Source organism: Mastigoproctus giganteus, chromosome 7, assembly GCF_048544385.1.
Source record: "Mastigoproctus giganteus isolate SK-2022 chromosome 7, ASM4854438v1, whole genome shotgun sequence".
Taxonomy (NCBI): domain Eukaryota; kingdom Metazoa; phylum Arthropoda; class Arachnida; order Uropygi; family Thelyphonidae; genus Mastigoproctus; species Mastigoproctus giganteus.
Window position 1 is genome coordinate 141,555,342 of NC_143581.1, and position 24,110 is coordinate 141,579,451.

Sequence of the window (24,110 nt, forward strand, 5' to 3'; positions counted from 1 at the left end):
GAATCTTGACTTTATCATTGATGTTTAAACACTTTCTCTTCAACATTGTTTCTGCAATGGGAAAAATTACTCAGCTGCAGATCACTGCCGATACATACATCTTATAGCCACCACAAACTTTGCTGTGCTGTGCTGGCCATATAGCGAATTGTTAGTACCACCTACTCGGTGATGTTCGCTTGTCAATTCAACAGTATCACATGACCTTTCCTATCAAACAGTGAAGAAATATACGACTTTTTGAATTCCTTTTATTCTGCTTTCATTCATACACAAAAGGAAATTTATGCTTAATATGCTGAATGTTACTTTTCAGGAAAAAAAAAAAAAAAAGCATATAGCCTATGTGATTGATGACAAATCGCTCTAAAAGAATGAAATTTTAAAAAAAATTCATGAAAACCATGTACTGGGAGTCCAGCTGGATGAGGATGGATATATACAAAAACTATCATATAATGATTGACAGGAAGGTCACATAGTACGATTGAGGTGAGAAGCAAATGTCACTCAGTAGGCGTTACTAAAAACAGGCTGCTGCAGCGCATTAAAGGTTTACCCGCAGAAAATTTCATTTTCCCCTTAGCCAACATCAATTTACAAATCTACCCTATTTATTTCATCAAAGTTTATGACCACTTTTAAGAAAACCCATATGGTTTTATAACTGTAACAAAAATAAAACAAAAACCCTCCTACGGGCATCAATGGCCAATATATACAAAAACTATCATATAATGATTATCAGGAAGGTCACATAGTACGATTGAGGTGAGAAGCAAATGTCACTCAGTAGGCGTTACTAAAAACAGGCTGCTGCAGCGCATTAAAGGTTTACCCGCAGAAAATTTCATTTTCCCTTTAGCCAACATCAATTTACAAATCTACCCTATTTATTTCATCAAAGTTTATGACCACTTTTAAGAAAACCCATATGGTTTTATAACTGTAACAAAAATAAAACAAAAACCCTCCTACGGGCATCAATGGCCACAAGTGTTCACTAAAAGGATGATTAATTCCAGATGCTAATGAGCAATTTTGAAGGGAAGGAGGCCATAAGAAATTAGCAAAAGTATTTCGCATCCTCCTCCTGCAATATTTTCTTAAAGGTATAGATACTACTGCAATATCTTAATCTTCCAACTGACAATTGCATGATCACTTCCTGACAATGGTTCCTGTACTTTAAGCCCTGTGATGTCATCTGATTTGTTGTTAGTAATGATGAGGTCAAGAATATTCTTGCCCCTAGTATTTTCTTGTTTGTATCAGGATTTGAACTCTGGTCCATGATATTGCTGGTCCAGCAATATCATTATAACCAATGGGCTAGTTGCACCCGTCATTATTATTATAGCCTATAATATATAAAGGCTTATGAAAAGATGTAACTATTTCCCCAGGCATCCACAGTTTAATCTCATTAACAGTATCCTCCCTCCAGTAAATTATCATTCAGCCTGTCTGTTATTCTGCAAGGTAAATTTCAATCTTGAAAAGCCCACTAGGATTGACTTGGGTTGGTGTTACAGTGGTAGAAAGTTGATGTAAGTGTGGATGGTTTATTGATTTTCTGCTCAAAATTCTAAAATTTGTTTTCACCTTTTTTTTCCTACCATATTACAAGAAGACAGCATTACGAAAATTCCACCTTTGCCCACAATTTTTACTAACCAATAAAGGAAGGCAACATATAAATACTAGGTTGGTTCTAGTTCATGCTTAGTTTTCCTCTCAGCTAAATTTTGGTGATATTTCATAATATTTCTTTCTCCATATATTACTTGATTTGTTAGGACAAAACGCGTTTAATACTTCTTTAAAAAATGTTTGCATTATAGGAAAAACAGAGATGAGAAGCATCCGAACACTCCAAATAAATATGTTAAATACAGTAGAAGATCTTGGGATACTTTAATTCGCAGATGGCGTATTGACCTGCATAACTGGGATCCACCCGAAACCAAGGAAAATTCCGAGAGGTAGATTTAATTAAATAATTGAGAGGGAGAGAAAGAGCATGTGCATTGGAGTACTTAATCTGTGTGTGTGTGTGTGTGTGTGTGTGTGTGTGTGTGTGTGTGTGTGCGCGCGCGCGCGCGCACATACAGTCATTACAAAAAAAAAAAGAGAGAGAATTAAATATCTAATTGAGTGATGACTATGTGGATGAGATGAAATTTGCTAATTTATTATCCATTTTTTTAGGTGCATTAACATGTGTAACAGTAACAAGTGTAACATGTAACAGGTGTAAAGCACCTGTTGTCTCTGCCTGCACATGATAACTCAACTCCTAGTGGACAGATTTTCATAAAATTTGGCTCTTTTTGAAAGATTTGATGAGCCGTCCCAAATTTAATTAAAACTGAATCTATAGAAGTCAGGAAAATATCTATTTGTGAGTCATTCCACATGTAATGTTTTGAACTCCCAGAATTGGATATTCATGGATGTTTACATTTGGCTTTTTTTGGAATGATTTTGTTGGGCCTTCCCAAATTTCATTAAAATCAGACCAACAAAAATCTGGAAATCATTTTATTTTATTTATTTTTTTTTTTTTTTCATACATATCATTTAGGCTATCCATATACTGTATATTGTAGCTGAAACCCTGGATATTGTTTCTTACTGTGTGCAGATTTGTATGAAGCAATTATATGGATGTGCACAGAAACAATGTTCTTGGTTCACTCATGATAGGCATTGCTTTTTTTTTTTTTTTTTTTTTTGTTATCAAGTATGAATTATTATTCTTTGCTAATGCACCAATGTGAAGGCCGACTTTCAAACAGCATACTACTTGAACTGAAACAAAACAACTTAATAAATATAAGATGCCTTAAATAAATTTCTATTTAAGGTCTTTATCTACTGCCAAAGGAGCTGCACTACAGTTGCACAAAATATATGTGGACACAAAAGAGATGATTTGAGTACTGTTATTGGTTAGGAAACTTTAAAAATTAATAATAATAATCATCTTAATTTTTGATAATGCTATGATTTTGGGCATTCTTATTATTTATGGAATTTTTATTATTATTATTTTTTTTTAATCCATGTACTGCTTGAGAGTTAATAATTTTAAAGATTTTTTTTTTGTTTTAATGCAAGCAGTCATGATTTGCATCAGGACTTTGAACAAGTCATTTTCTTTGTGGGGTTATCTACAGATTACCTACACTCTTTACACCACAATAAAATTAATTTATTATTTAGCACTACACTGTAGAAACTTTATCATAGTATACAGGGTGTCTCAAAAATATTGGTACAAACGTTTAGGGGAGGTAGGTAATATCTAAAGGAATGTGAATCGCATAGGAACCCATAACTGGAAACGTCACAGGGAAAGTAGTAGCAGAGGCACAAGAAGCAGAAATGACACAAGACAGTAATTAGTGGCAAACATTTATTTGACATAATATTAACAATGGAGAGTACGAGATGGATGCATTTTGTGATGTTACAACAGATGCTCGAAGGTTCCACCATGAGAAGCGATGCATGCGTGACACCGACGCAGCATGGATTGGCGGACACGGTCGAACACACCTGGAGTTTCTTTGACAGTAGCAGCAGCGCAGATGAGTCTCGCCACGAGATCCATTTCCGTCTCCACAGGCGATTCATACAAGATAGATTTGAGGGCCCCCACAGAAAGAAATCAAGGCTCAATAAATCAGGTGAGCGTTGGGGCCAGACAACGGGTCCACCATGGCCAATCCATCGACGCCCAAAACGCCTGTTCAAATGGTCACGAACACGCCTTCCATAATGGGCAGGCGCCCCGTCATGTTGAAACCAAATGTTGCATCTCACATTTGTTGGAACATCATCAAGTAACCCTGGTATAACTTGTTCAAGAAAGATCCGATATTTAGCGGAGTTCGTGCGGGATGGTAACAGGTATAGGCTGACTAAGCAGTCACCGACCATACCTGCCCACACATTTATTGCAAAGCGATGTTGTGCCACATGGGAGTGCACACCTTGTGGGCCCTCTGCTTATCCATACACTAGGTGCATGTCTGCCAGCTCACAGTTCGTATATCGATGCATGATCTTGTGCGGCGACTACTGCTTGAATGAGTAAACCAGAAATTTTTCCCTCTTACGAACTGATGAACAGTGCCATGTACCAACTTACGGTGACGTTTCCGGTTATGTGTTCATATGCGATTCACATTCCTTTAGATGTTACCTACCTCCCCTAAACGTTTGTACCAATATTTTTGAGACACCCTGTATAAGTGATCAAGACTCATGATCACTTGCTGCTGTAGCTTGTTGCAAAATAATAAATGATTTTATCATGGTGTAGGGCAGTGGTGTCAAACCTTTACCCGTACAGGGGCTGTATTCAAAGTTTGATTTGTTTGGTGAGCCGCACAGAGTAATTTAAGAAAAAATTGTCATATTTTCTATATCTTGTTACTCGTAAAAGGAAGTTTCTATTTTCATGTTACCGTTTTTTCTTTTCAAGCTATATATAAAAAAAAATTCAAATTTCCAGCACTTTTATGTGCAACAAATCTGTCAGTGATTTATTTTTTAGATTTTATTAAAATTATAAAAATATGGCTTGCTTTTTTTTTTTTTAAATACTTTACTTTTGTTTCTATTTGAAATACTTCACTTTTGTTTTAAAAAAATACTTTCCTTTTGCTTTGAAATGCTCATTTTAGAAAATTTACAACCTGAAAAAGATCACTGCTTTTCAATATTAAGGTGAATAAATAAATATAATGATAAACCTAAAATTGAAATATTCAAAATTTTATTAGGTACAATACACAATAACATTTACTGGACAAAACTTAACATTTAATGAGCTGATTAAGGCTGGATATTTTTAAATAATTGTTCAAAATTTGGTTGCAAATTTGTGATGCCAATCTCAATACATAATGAAGATTATGTGCTGGTGGTATTTCTCAATGGAGTTCCAGGTCCTGATGGTATTTCTCCACTTGTTCTCAAAACCTGCGCTCCTGAACTTACTCCTGTTCTATGCCACCTTTATTCACTTTCTTATTCCAAAGGTGTTTTTCCTTCTGCTTAGAAATTTGCTCATATCCAGCCAGTTCCTAAAAAGGGTGACAAATCCCTCCCATCCAATTACTTCTACTCTTTCTAAAGTAATGGAGAAATCTCTTTACCATCAACTCTTAAACTATCTAGAAACCTTCCTTCTGATCAACGATCACCAGTATGGATTCCGTCAGTGTCGATCCACAGGTGATGGATATTCTGGCTTATGTTACCAATTTATGGACAAATTCAATGGAAGAGTTCGGTGAAACATAAGCAGTTGCTCTTGACATCTCAAAGGCTTTCGATCATGTTTGGCATAAAGATCTTTTAAACAAGCTTTCATCTTATGGTTTGCCAACTTTTTTTTCTTTTTTTTTTTATAATTGGTTATCCAGTTTCTTCTCTGACCACTCACAGAGGGTGATGGTAGATGGCTCTCTGTCTTCTAACTTCACTAGTAATGCTGGTGTCACCCAAGGTTCAGTTCTTTCCCTCCATTCTTTTCCTCTTGTATATTAATGACCTTCTTTCATTGATCGGAAATCCTATCCACAGTTTTGTTGATGATAGCACATTACATTCCACTTTCCAGTTTGAGAAACTTTGCCCTGCTCAATCAGCTTCAACTTCTCGAATATCCGCAATCAATTCCTTAAATGTCAATCTCCAGGTAATTCTCCAGTGGGGCAAAGACAACTTAATTGATTTCAATCCTTCTAAAACTCAGTCCTGTCTTATATCTCACAAAAATGATTCTTCTGCTCCTATGCTTATCTTTGGTGACATTACGATTTCTAGGCAAGATGAGATTACCCTGACTTCTAATCTCTCTTTACACAAGCACATTACAAATATTGCTTCCTCTGCATCTAAAAAACTTTTTCTCTTTCGCTCTCAATGTTACTTTTCTTCCAAACAGCTGTTCACTCTGTAAAAATCACAAATCCGCCGTACCATGGATGATGTAGGAACAATACATCTGGGGTGGTGCCCCCAAAACCTTTCTCAGGCTTCTAGATTCCATTCAAAGAGGGTAGTTAGATTAATTAATGAGATGAGTCATTAATGCTGCATGCCTTTTCTGCAGATGTTTCTGCTACATGCGTTTTCTACAGATACTTTCATGGGCACTGTTCTTCTGAATTTTCTTCTATAATTCCCACTCTCTCTCTTTCAAAACAGTCTGAACATGTGCTGCTACCAACCAACATCCATTTACTGTTCAACTTCAAACTTACAGAACCAACTTTTCATCTTCTCATTTATTCATTCAACTTCCGTTTTTTGGAACAACCTTCCTTCATAATGTCAACAAATATCTTCTTTAGTCTTCTCAACCTCCAACCCAAGCACTATAGGTTCTAATACGTCTCGTGTTTGGGGTTTTCATTAAAAAAAAATGCTCATCTGTTGTTCTGTTTCTTTTTTAATATTTATTTTATTTTACAAGTGAAAAAAATCTGCTTGCAAACATGCGTTGATCTGAACAAAATAGCCATTTTCATGGCATTTTCTTTTATTAGCAGAAAATATTCAGATGGGGAAGCCTTGTAGAATTCAAATATCAAATAGTTTATTTTTGCAGTCTATATACTTATTTTGAATCATATTTTGGCTTGAAGATCAATAATTTAAAGTTGCAATCTGGGATTGTAGTTTTCAGCCATAGAAGTAAATGGGTTATCGAACAAAAAAAACTTGTTTTTTCATGGGATTTTTTATCAGAAATTCGACTTTCAAACTTGTCAAAAACGATTCTTTGGAAATGTGTTTCTCCCTTAGCTCAGTACAACATTCAAAATGAAATAAATTGTTTTGCTCAACTGGGATTTAAATAATAACTTATTCTGATATGATTTGATGTCACCAAACAAATCAGACCAATTTTCCTTTCCCTTGTAGTTTTAAATTAAGAGTGTTTAAATGACTAGAAATGTATGTATGAATTGCAAGATCAAACATCCACTCCATACTCGATAGTATTTTATTGGTTTCCTTTTTTCTGTGTTGAAACATTCGTTGATGTTTCAACAGCCACTTTAAGGACATGTAATCTTGTAAAATTTACAGTTGAAATAATCACATTCATAACGTGTTGGAGATCCAATACTTTCCCATAAAGAGCTTCTTGATGCACAATGCAGTGAATTCCAATCGTAGTTTCAGCTCCGATATCTATAATTTTCTTGGTTATTTTACCCATAAGACCAATGTTTTTACCAATCATATTTTTTGCACCACCAGTTGACTCCTACCAGGTTTTTAATATTTAATCCTAACTTTTCAATAGATTGGCAAAAATTTTCAAAAAGATTTTCACCTGTAGTTGTTCTGCACGTACTCTGTAGATCAGCTAAATCTTCAACTGGTACAAAATTATCATTAATTCCACGTATGAAGATGAGGAGTTTGGCTGTGTCATTTACATCAGTATTGTCATCCAGTGCCACTCTAAAATATTTCATGTTTTCCAAAGTTGTTTGAACAAATTCTTTTCAATATCTTCTACTCTTCGCATAATTGTTTGTCGAGACAAACTAATATCTTGTACCATTGTTCGCTTCTCTGGACAAATTCTTCCACAAGTTTTAACAAACAACACTTAACAAATTCACCATCATTGAATGGTTTGCTTTCAAAAGCACTCAAATGGGCAACTTGATAACTAGCACATATAGCAGATAAATTTCTTGACTGATACGTTTTCAGTATGTTTTCTTAATTCGTTTTGTAACTTTGAACACTTCTTTTCGCAGCACTCCTTTATGTTGATCGTAAGATTTATGATTGGAATCAGTGTCGTTTTAAATTATATTCTTTAAAAACTCACACAATCTCCTGACACACCAAACACACTGCTTTTTCATGGTAATCAATGAAGAAATAGTCTTCAGTCCACCTTGGATCAAGAACACGACACTCCAAATTGATTTTTCCCTTTTGGAACATTTTTAAGAATGATTTTTTTTTAAATTCACTACAAATTAATAATTAATTCAATGCAATGAACAAGTTACATCAAAATACATAACTGTATTTAGTGCACATATGACTGCACTGAACCACATGTACATATTTGATACAGTCGAGCTGGACGCTTGAATGCACATGCAGTGGTGATGGATGTTGTTTTAGTTCACTTTCCACACAGGCCATAGGTTGGACACCACTGGTGTAGAGTGTAAAGCATATAGGTAATTTGCATTTTTATAGTACTCAGTTTAGTATTCTGTGCAGTAAAATGTTCTTAACCCAGAAGTGGTGGTACCCCAGAGTGTAGCAAAAAATGGTGATGGGTCACATGCAGGTGCCCAACTTTTTAATTTTGGATAAATAATCTTTTGGTGTTTTTGAATTTTGCTTGATCACTGCCAGTATTTCAGCTTTTCTTAATGGATTGTAGTACTTATTGTATGTACTTTCAAGCTTTAATTAAAAAATTAAAATTTTAAACCATGCTACTTGTTTTACAGTTTTGTGTTAAAAAAAAAAAAAAAAAAAAAAAAAACATTAATTCTGCTAAAAATTTAAAAATTAGACATTAAATAGAAACAATCTCTCATTCTTCCATATTCTTATTTAAAAGATTGTTAGGTGCAAGAAAAACTTGCATATATTTCTTATTATGTATATAAATATTATAAAAAAAATTTAAAAAATATACGTGTATTCTATACTCCTAGTTACTTCTGTTTTGGTTTGTTTCTAAATTTATTTCATATTTGGAAACCTGCTCACAGCATGCAAAATCTGAAACTACATTTCTTGCTTTCCACAGTGTAACAGCTATTATGAGAGAATAACATATTCCTGTCTTTACTATGTGAAAACAATAAATCTTTCAAAATCAGCTAGAGTAAGACTAGATATTTGTTGAACAAGTGAGAAAAGAAAAACAATTAACCCAGAACTGTTAAAAAACATGGCATTATCACTTGTCCGGTACAAACTACTCTTCAAAAAAAAACCAAATAGTTAGCATTAGCATTAGTAGAGGCATATGATGCAAGAAAGCAAGCTTATTCAGCATCAGCCAAAAAAAAACCACTCCCATTTCACCCCTCCGTTCGTTCGAAATACCTGTCCAGTTGAGCCTTAAATTTGTTTAGGCTATCAACTTCAACAACAAGTGATGGAAGTCGGTTCCACCAACCAACCACCCGCTGGCCAAAGGCAAATTTCCGCACATCTATCCAACATCCGTCCTTCCTCAATTTGAATTTATGCCCTCTGAGGTGATTATTCTGAGCAAGATGAAGAATCCCATTGGCATTGAGCATGCTCAAACCATTCAAAGCCTTATACACCTCTATCAGATCACCTCGCCGGTGCCTAGTCTCCAGACCTGTAATTTGCAAAACTTAAGCCTTTCTTCGTAAGAGCAACCCTTTGTTCCATTCACTAATCTTGTTGCCCTTCTCTGTACCCGTTCCAGCAGCTCTACATCCTTCTTGAAATGAGGCCTCCAGACCTGTACACAGTACTCAAGGTGTGGCCTAACCATTGCCTTATACAAGGGAATAATCACCTCCTTATCCCTGCTAGAAAAATTCCTGTATATCATTGACAAGACACCATGAGCTACTCTTGCAGCTCGTCTGCACTGCTCAGAGAACTTCATATCTACCTGCACAATTACCCCCAGGTCCTTTTCATTCTCCACCACTGTCAGTGTAGTACCGCAGAGTTGATACGTTGCTCTGGGGTTACTGTTTCCCATATGTAGTACTTTACATTTGTCAATGTTAAACTTCATTTGCCACCTCTCAGCCCATCTGTTCAACCTTTCCAGATCCTGTTGCAGCAGCGTAGTGTCCTTAACAACCCTGCCAACCTTTGTATCATCTGCAAACTTGGACATTAAACTTGATATCCCATCATCAATATCATTCATAAACACCGAAAACAACAACGGACCCAACACTGAACCCTGAGGAACTCCACTAATAACATTAGTCCACGTTGAGCAGTGTCCATTGATTACCACTCTCTGTCTTCTACCACTCAACCATCCCCTTATCCATAGCAGCAATTTGCCTCCAATGCCACACTGCTCCAATTTGTGCAGCAGTCTTCCATGTGCAACAGTATCAAAAGCCTTTCTAAGATCCAAATATATAATATCAAAGTTATTCCCTGCATCCAGTTCTTTTGTGACTACATCATAGTATCCAATCAAATTGGTCAGGCAAGACCTGCCCTTAACAAAACCATGCTGCGTCTGAGCTATAACTGAATTCTTGTCTAGATGATCCTGCAGTGCTTCTTTAACCAGTGCATCCATTAATTTACCTGGAACAGAAGTTAAACTAACAGGTCTATAATTACTTGTGTCAGCCTTTGATCCTCCTTTGTGAATTGGGGTTACATTTGCACATCTCCAGTCTATGGGTACGGTACCTCCCCTGAGTCCAAAGAAGCTCTCATAATTATGGCTAGGGGTTTGCTTACTTCCTTTGCTGCCTCTTTTAATATAACTGGATAGATCCCATCCACCCCAGGTGCCTTTTTTATGTTTATCCTCAACAATCTCTCCTCCACTTTCCTCTCAGTTATTACAAAATCATCCAGCTCACTGCCAATGTTTACTTTATCTACATCATTCTCCTTCCTGAATAACTCCTCATGCGTGAATGTAGATGCAAAATACTCGTTTAGATTGTTAGCCACCTGAGCAGGATCCTCAACTGTTGAACCATCAATATCCAGTGGACTAATCTGATTCATCCCTTTCCTTCTCGAGTTTAAATATGTAAAGAACTCTTTTCTGTTTTTCTTTGCATCCTTTGCCAGGGATTTTTCGTAGTCTGCCTTTGCCTGCCTAATCTCCTTTGTGACTTGGTTACAGACCAACTTATATCTATCATAGGCTTCCATGTCACCCATTAATTTGTATGTATCCCATGCATTTTTCTTCTCTGCCACATGCCTCATTAGTTCATCTGACAACCATTTAGGCCTAAACCTTGAACAATATTTCTTAGTTGGTATGTAAAGCCTGGTAGCCTCCAAGATTAGTTCCTTGAATGCTTCCCATTTTGAGTTCGCTGTTGGTAACATCATCAGTTGGTCCCACTGTATAGAATTTAAATACTGTCTCAGACCATCATAGTCGCCTTTACAAAAACAAAAACCCTTCCCTTTACCTCTGATGGTAGTTACCTCCTTGAGTAAATCCCACTTCAACACACTGTGATCACTGCCACCTAGTGGTTCATTTATCTGCAGATTCTTAATGCATGAAAAATCACTACTGATAATCAGATCAAGAGTATTGCTCCCTCTTGTTGCCTCACGAACATGCTGATGTAGAAAACAATCATCCAATAAATCCACGAAAGCCTTGCTAGTGTGCGAGTGACCAACCCACAAATTCCAGTCAATATCTGGGAAATTAAAATCCCCCATTATAAGACTCTGATTTACTGGCCCACTCTATTTCCCTGTACAGTTTCTTATTATACTCATCAGAGTCATTAGGCCTATAACACACCCCTACTCTCAATTTTGATCTCCCAGTGCTTATGTCACACCAAACTGACTCAACACTGCACTGTCCAGCAATGTCTACTGGCTGCACTTCCTTGGATTTTTGTGTTTCTAAACTAATAGCATAACCCCTCCTCCCTTCCTATCCTGTCTATCCTTTCTGTACACATAAGAATAGGTGCATGTATACTTGCATGTATACCAATTCTAGAAGTATAGTAAATAAATTTGATGAATTTGAAGTGTTGGTCAAGACATCAAAGGCAGATATTGTTGGGATATCAGAGACATGGTGTCACACTGATATAAGGAATGCCGAACTGGAATTTGGGGAGTACAGTGTTTACAGAAAGGATAGACAGGATAGGAAGGGAGGAGGTGTTATGCTGTTAATTAAGAAAAACATAAAATCAAAAGAAGTGCATCCAGCTGATATAGATGAACAGTGCACTGTTGAGTCAGTTTGTTGTGACATAAGCACTGCAAAAGCAAAAATAAGAGTAGGAGTGTGTTATAGGCCTAATGACTTGAATGAGTACAATGAACAATTGTACAGAGAAATAGAGTGGGCTAGTAAATCGGAATGTCTTGTAATGGGGGATTTTAACTTCCCAGATATTGACTGGAACTTGTGGGTTGGGCACTCACACACTAGTCAGACTTTTGTGGATTTATTGGATGATTGTTTTCTGCAGCAGCATGTTCGAGAAGCAACCAGAGAAAGTAATACTCTTGATCTGGTTATCAGCAGTGATCATTCACGTATTAGGAATTTGCAGATAAAAGAACCACTAGGTGGCAGTGATCACAGTGCACTGACGTGGGATTTACTTAAAGATTTAATTACCATCAGGGGTAAAGGAAAGGGTTTTTGCTTCCGTAAAGGCGAGTACAGTAGTCTCTGACAGTTTTTAAATTCTGTACAGTGGGATTAACTGACGATGTTACCAACAGTAAATTCTAAGTGGGAAGCATTCAAGGAATTAATCGTGGAAGCTACTAAAAGTTTCATACCTATTATTAGGGCTAAATGCACGTGCGCGTATAGTGTGTGGCAGCATACGAATGAGCTCCGATTAAAGTTACTAATTTGTGCGGTTATACTGTTTTGATTTTCGAGAAAGATGTTCTAAAGAATTCCTCTGGTGATGATCTGTCCGGTAATGATGCCAAATCGCCTACATCTTCCTCAGGTAATGTTTTTTTTATATATTATTTCTTGACTGATTGTATCAATACGATACAGTACTTCCATTGTCCAACTGTAGAACAAAAGCAGTTGGCTATTGACAACCAATGTTCGACGACTGTGAGTGCTCCCACCTCTTGGTATCTAGGTCATTACCTCCGGCTGTTTTAAAGACTTCGCCTGAAATAAACTAGGGAGTTGTGCTACCACAAACACCGCCTAATCCCTTTAGAGCAATTGTCAAAAGTGTTCTGCTTCGCCTTCGTTTTTCCGCCCTGGTAGGGTAACTACTAAAATCATTACTGTCGCTTTCCGTCATACTGCAATGCCGACCAGGAACACCAAAAATCAACTAAAGACGACTACTGTCGTTTGCAGCCGCTGCAACAAAGAAGTCAGTGAAGTGGTCTCGTGTAAATTATGTTTCGCCTTGCTTTGCGAATCATGTTCGGGCCTAAAATCCCTACATAAATTAAATGCCCCGCGTCGCAAGAATTTCACGTGCGTTCCTTGCAAGAACAACCAGCCGAAAAAATTTAGGTCCTGCGAGCAGTTTACCAGTTGCACAGATAATCAAGTTGGTGAAGCGATCGCAGTTCCATTAGCAGATGATAATGATACATCACCCACTTCCAGCTCCTCAGCTGCTGATACATTTCATCCAACTGACTGCTTCCCAGATATAAGGGCCGGATCCGTGGAACGGCTTATTTCCCATTGTGATATCACTAACGCCGCAACCTGTTCGGTTGACCCTGATGATGAAGACTCTAGCTTCTCTAACTTAACAGATGCAAAGGATAAGTCCCACCATCGCAGTGTCACCACTGTAGCAACTCAAACAGAAGACTTCGCCAATATCCCGCATGCACAGCCAACAATGCATGCAGATCCCCAAAGAAGGAACTCCCCACCTTCTATCATGTTTACTAATGTGTCTACACAAACTGATTTTTCGCTTGCTGAATCTTTGTTTCCTAGCCACGCCACGTGCCTCTTCAAGAACCGTAAATCACTTGAAATTATTATAACATCAATACTTGAAGATATCAAACACCGTATGCTCTGCACTACTTATAACTACGTATCCGCCATAGCTGATAACTTTTCTCAAGATCCAAGTTTGTGTACATGTAATGATGGTGGTCCAGCTATTAAATGCGCTACGACTCAGACCTGCGCTACTAATCAGGATCACAATAAATTATCCTGTAGCACTAATGCACTGAATTCTGGCCAAACACTAAATTGCCCCGAGATCCAGATAGCCAAAGAACTTCCTTGCCAGGAAAACCAGACCAGAAACCCTGCCAATCCTACAGAAGAATCAGCTAATCCAGATAAACCACTTAGTGTCCCACTCCACAAATCACAGAAGCCATCTACTACATTGCAATGGAAACCCAATCCTGAAACTATCGTCGAGCCTTACTCGTACTCAAGCCGAGTGTATCAACCTACAATGCCGAAGAAACCTGAAATCCACAATTGCGGCCCCCCACTGCTAACATTACAACCATCCCGGGCGGAAGTTGTAGCTGCACCTCCTCCGACACTTGTGGCCCAGAGTTACTGCAGTAAGCCTCGCCATCCTGAAGAGGGTGAAATGGGAACCCCAAATGTACTAAAGAGAAGGCGATCATTTAAAATGGGCACCTCGGCCACCTCCAGGCGATGAATCCACCAACTGTCCGTCTTCGACGAAGTCTATTCGTTTCCCGACTGGCCCCAAATACAACTCCAGATGATATCGCGTCATACATAATGCATGAGCTGCACTTTACTGTGTCCGTCACACTTCTTAAGAAAACACCCCTGCATACATCGTTCAAAGTTGAGTGCGATGCACAGAATTTCAGCTCCATATCAGCGACTGCTCTCTGGCCGTCTGGATCACTACTCAGGCCATACTATGAACCTAAATCCAATATCACCCCACGCCTAGCCATGGCTAATGCGCTAACCCACCAAGACTGCTCCCAAGCGTGACGGTTTGATAGGCATTCCTATTCTCAGAAGCCCCAAAACCAGGAATCAGGGTCACACGATGATGAGCCCTATACATACCCCGATGACAAAACCTCTGATCAATCTCTGCAATACCACAGCTACAATGAAATCCACCCTCAGCTCATACCAACTATTGTAACCAACCGTGCTAAAAAGCCAACAAAGAAAATAAATAATGTCCTCGAATCAGCACTCGTGAAGGTCTCGTGTCACCTTACACTCAAGATTTTTTATCAAAATGTTCGTAGTATTCGGAATAAGCTCGAGACACTTGAGCAGATGCTTCTGTCCCAAATGGCTGACGTCATCTGCATGTCTGAAACCTGGCTGGAACCACAACAAGAATCAATTGCCCCCGCCCAAGCTGCTGGTTACAAATCTTTCTTCACCTCCCGCTCTCATACCTGTGGTGGGGGCGTTGCTGTTATCATAAATGCCAGTAGACTTGAGTTCGTACATGTAGTCTCCAGCAAATCCAATCTATTCGAAGCATTGATAGTAACGGTCAAGATCAACTCTTGCTTATTAGATCTCGGTGCAATATATACACCCCCAACCCCCGATGCTCAGACAATCAATGATATTGCATCCTGGCTAATAAATACGCTTCACACATCTGCTATCCACCTCATCTGTGGGGATTTTAACTTACCACCAAATCTCCAACATCTTCATGAGTCACTTATGGCTAAGATTGCACCTAGTGGCCTCAGGATCATAAACGAAGGCCCAACTAGAGGTCTTCATCGCCTGGATCTCATATTATCGTCTGGTTCCTGTAGCGTCGACATTAAACCCGAAACTCACTTTGAATCCGATCATGAACCCATCGTAGTCCTATTGCAGCTCCCAACGCCCAACTTTAATGTCTTCCACTACGTCAAAAGGAAGATCATCATCTCTCCCACCTTCCTACAACCGAACAGATGCCTTTATGCAACAAAATTAATTCCCTGGGAAGTTCTCGAATCAGGAGATCCGGAACTGGCTCTAGACATATTAACGAGATGGTTGCACACTGTTACTATGTTCTCAGCAGCTAAACAGGTCAGTATCTCCGCTAGAACTAATGCTTGGTGGTCTTCGGAGCTAAATTACAGTTTCAAGTGCAAACAGTCCCTCCATAAACAATGGAAACAGTCTGGTACAGCATATGACCGAACTCAGTACTCCAAAGCTAGAGCACTGTTTAATAGACTGAAATCGCAAGCCATTAAAGAATACACTGACAAGACCTTATCCAAAGGCAAAGTGCCATATACCCGTAACTCTGAACCAGATTCCAATTTCAATCCAGTTGAATGGATCAACTATGTAGCCAGATTCCAAGACAACATCACACAACCATATGATTACCAACCAGACCCCATTTCAAGTCCAGATGATGAGCTGTTTTCCATTCAAATCGATCGACAGCAGCTTCGTCAAGCCATCAGCTCGCTGCGTCCGTCATGCACCGCTGGCATCGATAATGTCCCACATTTCATCGTAAAGTGCCTCAGTCCATATATCCTTGATCCTCTGCTCTACTTGTTCAACTCCATCCTCTCTCATAGAGTGTTTCCGGCATCCTGGAGCAAATACAGTCTTGCCCCACTACCTAAAGTTCAACTACCAAGCCAGCCGAAGCACTATAGACCGATTTCCACTGCATCCATGCTCCTAAAGCTACTGGAAAAAGTCCTTCTTCCGCATATAACACGCCATCTTCTTCCACAATCATCAAAACAACTCCATTATGTTCTCCCTAATAGATCAACTGTCTCCAACCTTCTGGCAGTCCAAACGGAAATTTTAAATGCATTTGAGGCCAAATCAGAAATGGCGGTTGTTTATGCCGATATTGAAGCTGCTTTTGATAGCCTCAACATCTCAGCCCTTCTGAATCTCCTAACCAATTTCTTTCGGATCAAAGGTGACATTTTCGCTTTTCTGCACTCGCTCCTCCGGAACAGAACAGTGTACCTCACTCATCGTAACCTCTGCTATACCCGATCCATCAATGCTGGTGTGCCGCAAGGTGGCGTTTTGTCGGGGTTACTTTTTACCGCCCTCCTTATTCCGTTTGTGTGTAACAGAGATGATGTCATTACCTACGCCGACGATATAAAGTTCCTAACGGAAATACCACCATCAGCCGACAGGGGAGTGATCACATCGGAAATCTGTAATAAGATCACAGCTTTCTCTAGCCATCTCAACCATTTCGGTCTCAAACTGAACCCCCAAAAATCCGTTATTATGGTTTTTTCTCTGAAGAAGTGTCCCACATCCATACAACCCTCACTGCAGGGTGCAGTTATTCCAAGTGTTACTAAACACAAAGATCTCGGTGTAACCTTCGACCCAAACCTTAGGTTCAACTGTCACATCGAATGTGTTCTACGCAAGATCAGCCGAATGCGCTGGATTGCCCGTCAACATCTTCTTCATAACACAGACGCAAGAACCACAATCAGATATCTGGAAACCATTGTGTATCCTACCTTTCTGTATGCCTCTGAAATATGGGCATCCGCAGTACCTTCTCTCATGAAGCCCATCTTCGCCAGTGAATACTGGATATTGAAGTGGGCAACCCACAAACATAGACTCCCCCCTCAGCAGAGGACCACCAGCATGGCCGACCAACTCCAAATCCCGCGGCTGCCTCAAATAATCAGCATGAGGAGAACTGCGACCACAGTCAAAATGCTGGTTGGCAAAATCAACTCCCCTGACTTCTGGGATATATGCCAGTGGCATGTTCCACTTCCGTCCTTATGAGCCACCCCTCTTCTTCAGCTACAACGGAACAGGCTGAAGATCAGTGACAGATTCCTACCTGGACAAGTACTTCCTACAGTACAAGCCCTGCTAATGATCGGAGTTGACCTGCAGAAATTCGCTTCCGATCGCAATTACAGGCGCTCGTTGGCCGAACTTGTTCCCCTTTTGTTTGGCCCCTGATGTCGACTCATACTGATATCTCCATCTGCTATCTCCTATGAGGTGCATAACGGCACGTCGCAGGCAAATCGACGAACTGTCTTCACAAGAAAATGCAATACCGAACAATAATTTGGCACTGTGAAATTTTCTGACTTGTGTGAATATGCTTAAATATGTGCTTTGTACATATGAACGTGCACATACCTTGGTGCACTGTCTGCCTCACAACTATGTACATACTCATATCTATTGAATGGCTAATGATACGTTTTTAATTGTTATGTAATATTTTATACTGCACAAATTTTTATACTGTACATATTTTTATATTACCCTATATCATTGTCAAGCCCCTGGCCTCCTGGCTGTGGCGGGCACATTATTGTATCTTTACTGTACAATAAAGATTTTCTTCTATTAAGAAATATTGTTCAAGGTTTAGGCCTAAATGGTTGTCAAATGAACTAATGAGACTCGTAACAGAGAAGAAAAATGCATGGGATGCATATAAATTATCATGTGACTCAGAAGCCTGTGGCAGTTATAAGTTAATCTGTAATCAGGTCACAAAGGAGGTTCGGCAGACGAAGGCAGATTAAGAGAAATCCTTGGCAAAAGATGCTAAGAAAAACAGCAAGAATTTCAAACAGAATTTATAAACTCTAAAAGGAAGGGGATGAATCTGATTGGTCCACGTGACATCGATGGTTCGACTGTTGATGATCCTGCTCAGATAGCAAACAAACTGAATGAGTATTTTGCATCTACATTCACACGTTAAGGATTATTAAAGTTTGAAAATGGAAGAAGGTTATCAAATTGTAGCAGGATACTAAATGATTTTGTAATAACTGAGAGCAAAGTGGAAGAGAAATTGTTGAAGTTAAACGTAAGAAAAGCACCTGGGGTGGATGGGATCTATCCAGTTATATTAAAATAGGCGGCAAAACAACTAAGCAAACCCTTAGCCATAATTATGAGAGCATCCTTGGACTCAGGGGAGGTTCCCACGGAATGGAGATGTGCAAATGTATCCCCAATTCACAAAGGGGGATCGAAGGGTGACACGAGTAATTACAGACAAGTTAGTTTAACTTCTGTTCCGGGTAAAATAATGGAGTCGCTGGTTAAAGATGCATTGCAGGATCATCTAGACAGGACTGTAGCAATAATTCAGACACAGTATGAGTTTGTTAAGGGATAGTCTTGTCTGACAAATTTGATAGGATATTATGATGTGGTTACAAAGGAACTGGATGCAAAAAATAATTTTGATATCATATATTTGGATTTCAGGAAAGCTTTTGACACTGTTGCGCATGGAAGACTATTGTACAAATTGGAGCAGAATGGTATTAAGGGTAAGTTGCTACAATGGATTAAAAGGATGGTTAAGTGCGAGAAGACAGAGGGTGGTAATCGATGGGTGTTGCTCTTCTTGGAGTAATGTTATTAGTGGAGTCCCACAGGGTTCAGTGTTAGGTCCACTGTTTTGTATATTTATCAATGATATCGATGAAGGTATATCAGGCGTAATGTCGAAGTTTGCAGATGATACAAAGGTTGGCAGGGTTGTTAATGACAGTAATGGCAGTGTGCTACTGCAACAGGATCTAGATAATTTGGTCAGATGGGCTAAGAAGTGGCAACTGAAGTTAAACCCCAGAGAAACGTACCAACTGTGTGGTACTACACTTAAGGTGGTAGAAAATGAAAAAGACCTGGGAGTAATTGTGCAGTCATATATGAAGTTTTCTGAGCAATGCAGACAGGCTGCCAGGGCAGGACGTGGGGTTTTGTCAATGATATATAGGAATTTTGCTAGCAGGGAAAAGGAGGTGATTATCCCTCTGTATAAGGCAATGGTCAGGCCACGCCTTGAGTACTGCGTACAGGTCTGGAGGCCTCATTTTAGGAAGGATGTATATTTACTTGAGTGTGTACAGAGAAGGGCAACAAGATTGGTGAGGGGAATGAAGGGATCCTCTTATCAAGAGGCTTAAGTTCTGCAAATTGCAGTGGCTGGAGACTAGGCACCTGCGCGGTGATCTGATCAATGTGTATAAGGCCTTGAATGGGTTAGCACGCTGAATTCTGATGGGATCCTTCCACTTGTTCAGATTACGAACCTAAGGAGGCATAAATTCAAATTACGAAAGGACAGATGTAGAATAGATGTGCGGAAATTTGCCTTTAGCCAGCGGGTGGTTAATTGCTGGAACAAACTTCCATCTGTCGTTGTGGAAGTTGATAGGTTGAATAAATTTTAAGGAGGAACTGGACAGGCATTTGGAGGGAATGGTGTGATTTTTTTTTTTTTTTTTTTTTTTCTTTTTTTTTTGGCTGATGCTGCATAAGCTCATACATTTGCTTTCTTGCATCACATGCCACTACTACTACTACTCCCCAAATTCCAGTTCTGCATTCCTTATATCTCTGTGACACCATGCCTCTGATATCCCAACAATATCTGCCTTTGATGGTTTGACCAACAACTCAAATTCATCAAATTTATTTGCCAAACTCCTAGCATTGATGTATACACAAATATACATGCATCTGTTCCTGTTCTTAGCTACCCTAACACAATCCATGTGTTTACTTGTACTGCAATGACTCCCAGCAATCTCTAAAATACTCTACATCTTGTTTCTCAGGCTGCTGCTCATTCCAATAGAAGCAGTGCAAGAATCACTTTCACCTCTGCCAGCGGCTTACTGTTAAACTATTAGTGAGCGTATCCCCCCCCCAAGCTAGCAGTTTTCCAACCCATTTAACACTGCCTCGATAGTATCAGCAAATATTCTTGCACCCTTTCAGTGTACCCCATCCCTGTAGAATCACTCTCCTGTCAACAAGCACAGACAAGGCTGTAAAAAATTCTACCCCTTGAGCCTTGTACAGTCTCTCCAGTGCCAAATTGATCGACAAGGCTCTCATCATATACTCCCTCCCATCATATCTGGGCAGAATTGCAGACACTTTCAATTTCAACCCTAATTCGCGGCTTTTTTTCAACAGTGACCTGTAGTTGTTAAGCAATTCCGCCAGTCTCCTTCTCTTAATATCATTAGTGCCAGCATGTACAACAGTATCACCTTTTGTGCCCTTAAAAGATGATATCTGCCCTACGTCACCAACCTTTGACGTAGAGCAAATGATATCTGCTCTACAATGTCAAATGACAATGGGTGGAACAGGACCAGGGAAGATATACCCTGGTCCTGTTCCACCTATCCTTTTTACATACCATGTTTCCCATTTCCCTGACAATAGTCATGGACAACTACTAGTTCCTGTGGGACCAGCACATTCTGCCTTAGAGATTGCTGCCGTGTTGCGTGATGATCAAGTGCAAGCCCTGACGTTGATGTGGGCAGCTGAGAGCTTGATGGGCCCCTCACTTTAAATCCTTCGAGGGCATCCACCCTGTCCTTCAAGCTCTCATGTAGGCCCATAACAACACTGAGTTGTCGCCTGATTCCTCACACTCCTTACATCGCGCAGACACAAAGACATCCCCCTTGTTGGCCTGTCGGTACAGCACCAAAAGCATAGATGCAAACATCGGTATTCGTTTCTGCATCACAGTATAAATTTTTTTTTTTTTCACTAATTAACATTAGAAGTTCATCAAAACTGTATCAACGTTCTATAAAACAATTCTCGAGAGACTTCCCATGTGTTTCAAACATAATATAAAACTTTTTTCTTTTTTTTTTTTTTTTTTTTAACCTATTTGAATTTGCTGGATGAATCCACCATCGTCGTTTTCTCTTTCTACTCGCAATCAACGCTATACATAAATGCACAATACATCTAACCTGAACAACATCCATCTTGAAACTGGGAATAGAAAAAGTGAGTTGCTGGTGATATCTACTGAAATGTTAGAAGTGCACCATCTAGTTGAAACAATCCAACATTAGGAGCGCTATGTGTAGTTTGCAGTTTTGGAGGTGTTCATTCCAGCTTAGGCTCATGCTTCAAGCGCTCATCTAGTATAGCCCTTAGAATGCTTTGGCAAGTTTCAAATATCAATTAAATCGGACCAATATAAAAGACAAATTTTTTTTTTTTTTTTTTTAATACATATCAACATCATATATCCACATACACTATATTGAAGCTGAAGCACTGGATATGTTCATTGGTTGTTGGTTACAGTTGTTGCTGTGCACTGATTGGAGGAATGAATGGCAATAAATATGGCAATGTGGTATGTTCTCAGTTTACACATATGTCACTTTTTTGTTTTATAAAATGTGATTCATTAGTACTTACAAATGTAACTAAAATAATGCAATGTGTAAATTAGCTAACTTGTTTCACATAAGTATTTTATTTATGCAGAATGAAGAATTTTCCTACATGCAATTTAATCAATTTTCACTTCCTCTCATTTTGTAATATCAAAACAGAGATTATGGTATCTCATTTGTACCAAAAAAATTAACACTTCCAACAGAAATTAAAAAATATCTACATTATAGTATAGCTAGGTAAGATAAAAGACACAAAGAAAGTCTCATGAAAGGACACTGATTATAAGGTTACCACAATGAGTTCTTAGTTGTGTAACATGAAGAATTTCTCTAAAAAGAGGTTGGATATTTATCTGTAGTGTAACAGAAGGCAACTCATCATGGTAGTTTTACAATGTGAGTGATCAGTATGTTTTTTGTAAGCTTTACATCCCTGTGTTTTATAATAAAGATGTAAACCCTACCAAACTATACTGTATTATGTATCTACATTTAGATAGTGGTACAGAAACCAAGCTAAGCACCAACTCAGTGTTTCGGTCCTATTTCAGGGGGTTGGGGGGGATATGCACCAAATGTTCATTTCCTTTCTGGATTGCTCTTCAGCTTCCAGCTTCATTTCCTTGTGATAACATCATCCTTTTAAGTTCTGAACATTTATTTTCTAGTCTACAGTAAATCCTCACTAATTCAGGCCACTTTAAGTATGCATTTTATGTTAAATTTAGCAGAGATTTATAGTACCATTATTTCATAATTAAATTTTTTAGCTATAGCATGTTTTTAAGGGTGCCCGCCTCTTAATCCCTATGGTGAAAGATGTGGAATTCAGGTAAGGCGAAATGAATTAAGAATTGTAATTAAAGTTTTTAAAAAAATGCCCTAAGGGGGGAAAAAAAAGAATTCACGAATTCAGTACTCATGAATATGTTTATTCGTGTATGACAACCTGGGAAAAGTTATGCACTTTTTTCCCCTTAGGGCATATTTTAACTTTAATTACAATTCTTAATTCATTTCACCTTACTTGAATTCCACATCTTTTCCTATACAGATTAAGAAGTGAGTACTATAAAAACATAAGCTAAAAATTAAGTATGCATTTTATTTATGCAAAATAAAGAGATTTTTCTGAAACAAGAGTTTAATGAAATAATTCTGTATATTTATTTCACAGTCACTTTGTAAAAGAAGTAAATTGAGTGATTGAAGTGCTTTCAGCATCATTTGTTGCTCAGCAAATATCCACATGATATTCAACAAGCCCAAGATGTCTGGTATAACAATTACCATGGCTTCGGTGATTCTTTCCTTTAGGTATTATAAATCATAGATTACAATATAAACAATGTTTTTAATGCATCCCCCATCCCTAAAAGTCCAGAGGGGAGATCAGATTAAGGTTTCTAGGGGATCAGAAGATTGGTCAACCTCTATCTATTCAATGATATGAATATTTTTATTTAAGGCTATTTAGACATGTTTGCTAAAATGCTGTCGCTCATCATCATGTTGAAAGAAAACTTGCATCCAGAGTTCTAAATGACACTATCAAAACTGAATGACTTTGCTAGATGAGTTTCAGCTGCCAGTGCTGCTGAAGTCATTAGTAATTTTTGACTCTTGGTTGAGCTTAGGACATTTTTCATTCATTCATATGAGCCAAATGACCATTCTGCAAGTGTACTGTTACGATCCAGATCTGAAAAATATACCTATCCCAATAGTGCCTAGTGTAAAATGTACAGCAAAATTGCAAGGCGTATTGCTTTATCTTTAAATGGGCCTCACAACTTTGGCAGGCGCCTCCGTAGCCAGGAGCAGCAGTGTGTAGTACATGCTTCTTGATTAGACCAGGGTTCTAGCCCATGACCACCAAATACGGAGGATGCGGAAAGGTCAGGGAATGACCACCGCATATCCCTGGAGTAATATGGCCTTGGTTGCTAATGCTCCTAAAAAAAAACCTACAATTTTTGGCTGTTTAGACATGTTTGCTAAAATGCTGTGGCTCATCTTTCTGAAAGAAAAGTGGCATTCAGAGCTCTTCAATCAGAGGAATGATATAAGTTGTCCAACATCTCGAGATAAGTCAGGCCAGTTATTATTTTCAAAAAAAAAAACAATGGTCTTGTACAGTAAAATCAGTCCACATCACACACTAACCTTAGACTATTACA

The 24,110-nt window shown here is 38.7% G+C and overlaps 1 protein-coding gene across 1 annotated transcript in view; it reads left to right on the forward strand.

Moving 5' to 3' along the window:
- Positions 1-24,110, forward strand: part of LOC150083234 (uncharacterized) — a 480,979-nt gene that overhangs the window by 451,281 nt on the left and 5,588 nt on the right. The window contains exon 5 of the mRNA XM_090378445.1: positions 1,845-1,985. Coding sequence (XP_090234571.1) covers positions 1,845-1,985 — 141 coding nt within the window. The remainder of the gene's footprint in view (positions 1-1,844; positions 1,986-24,110) is intronic.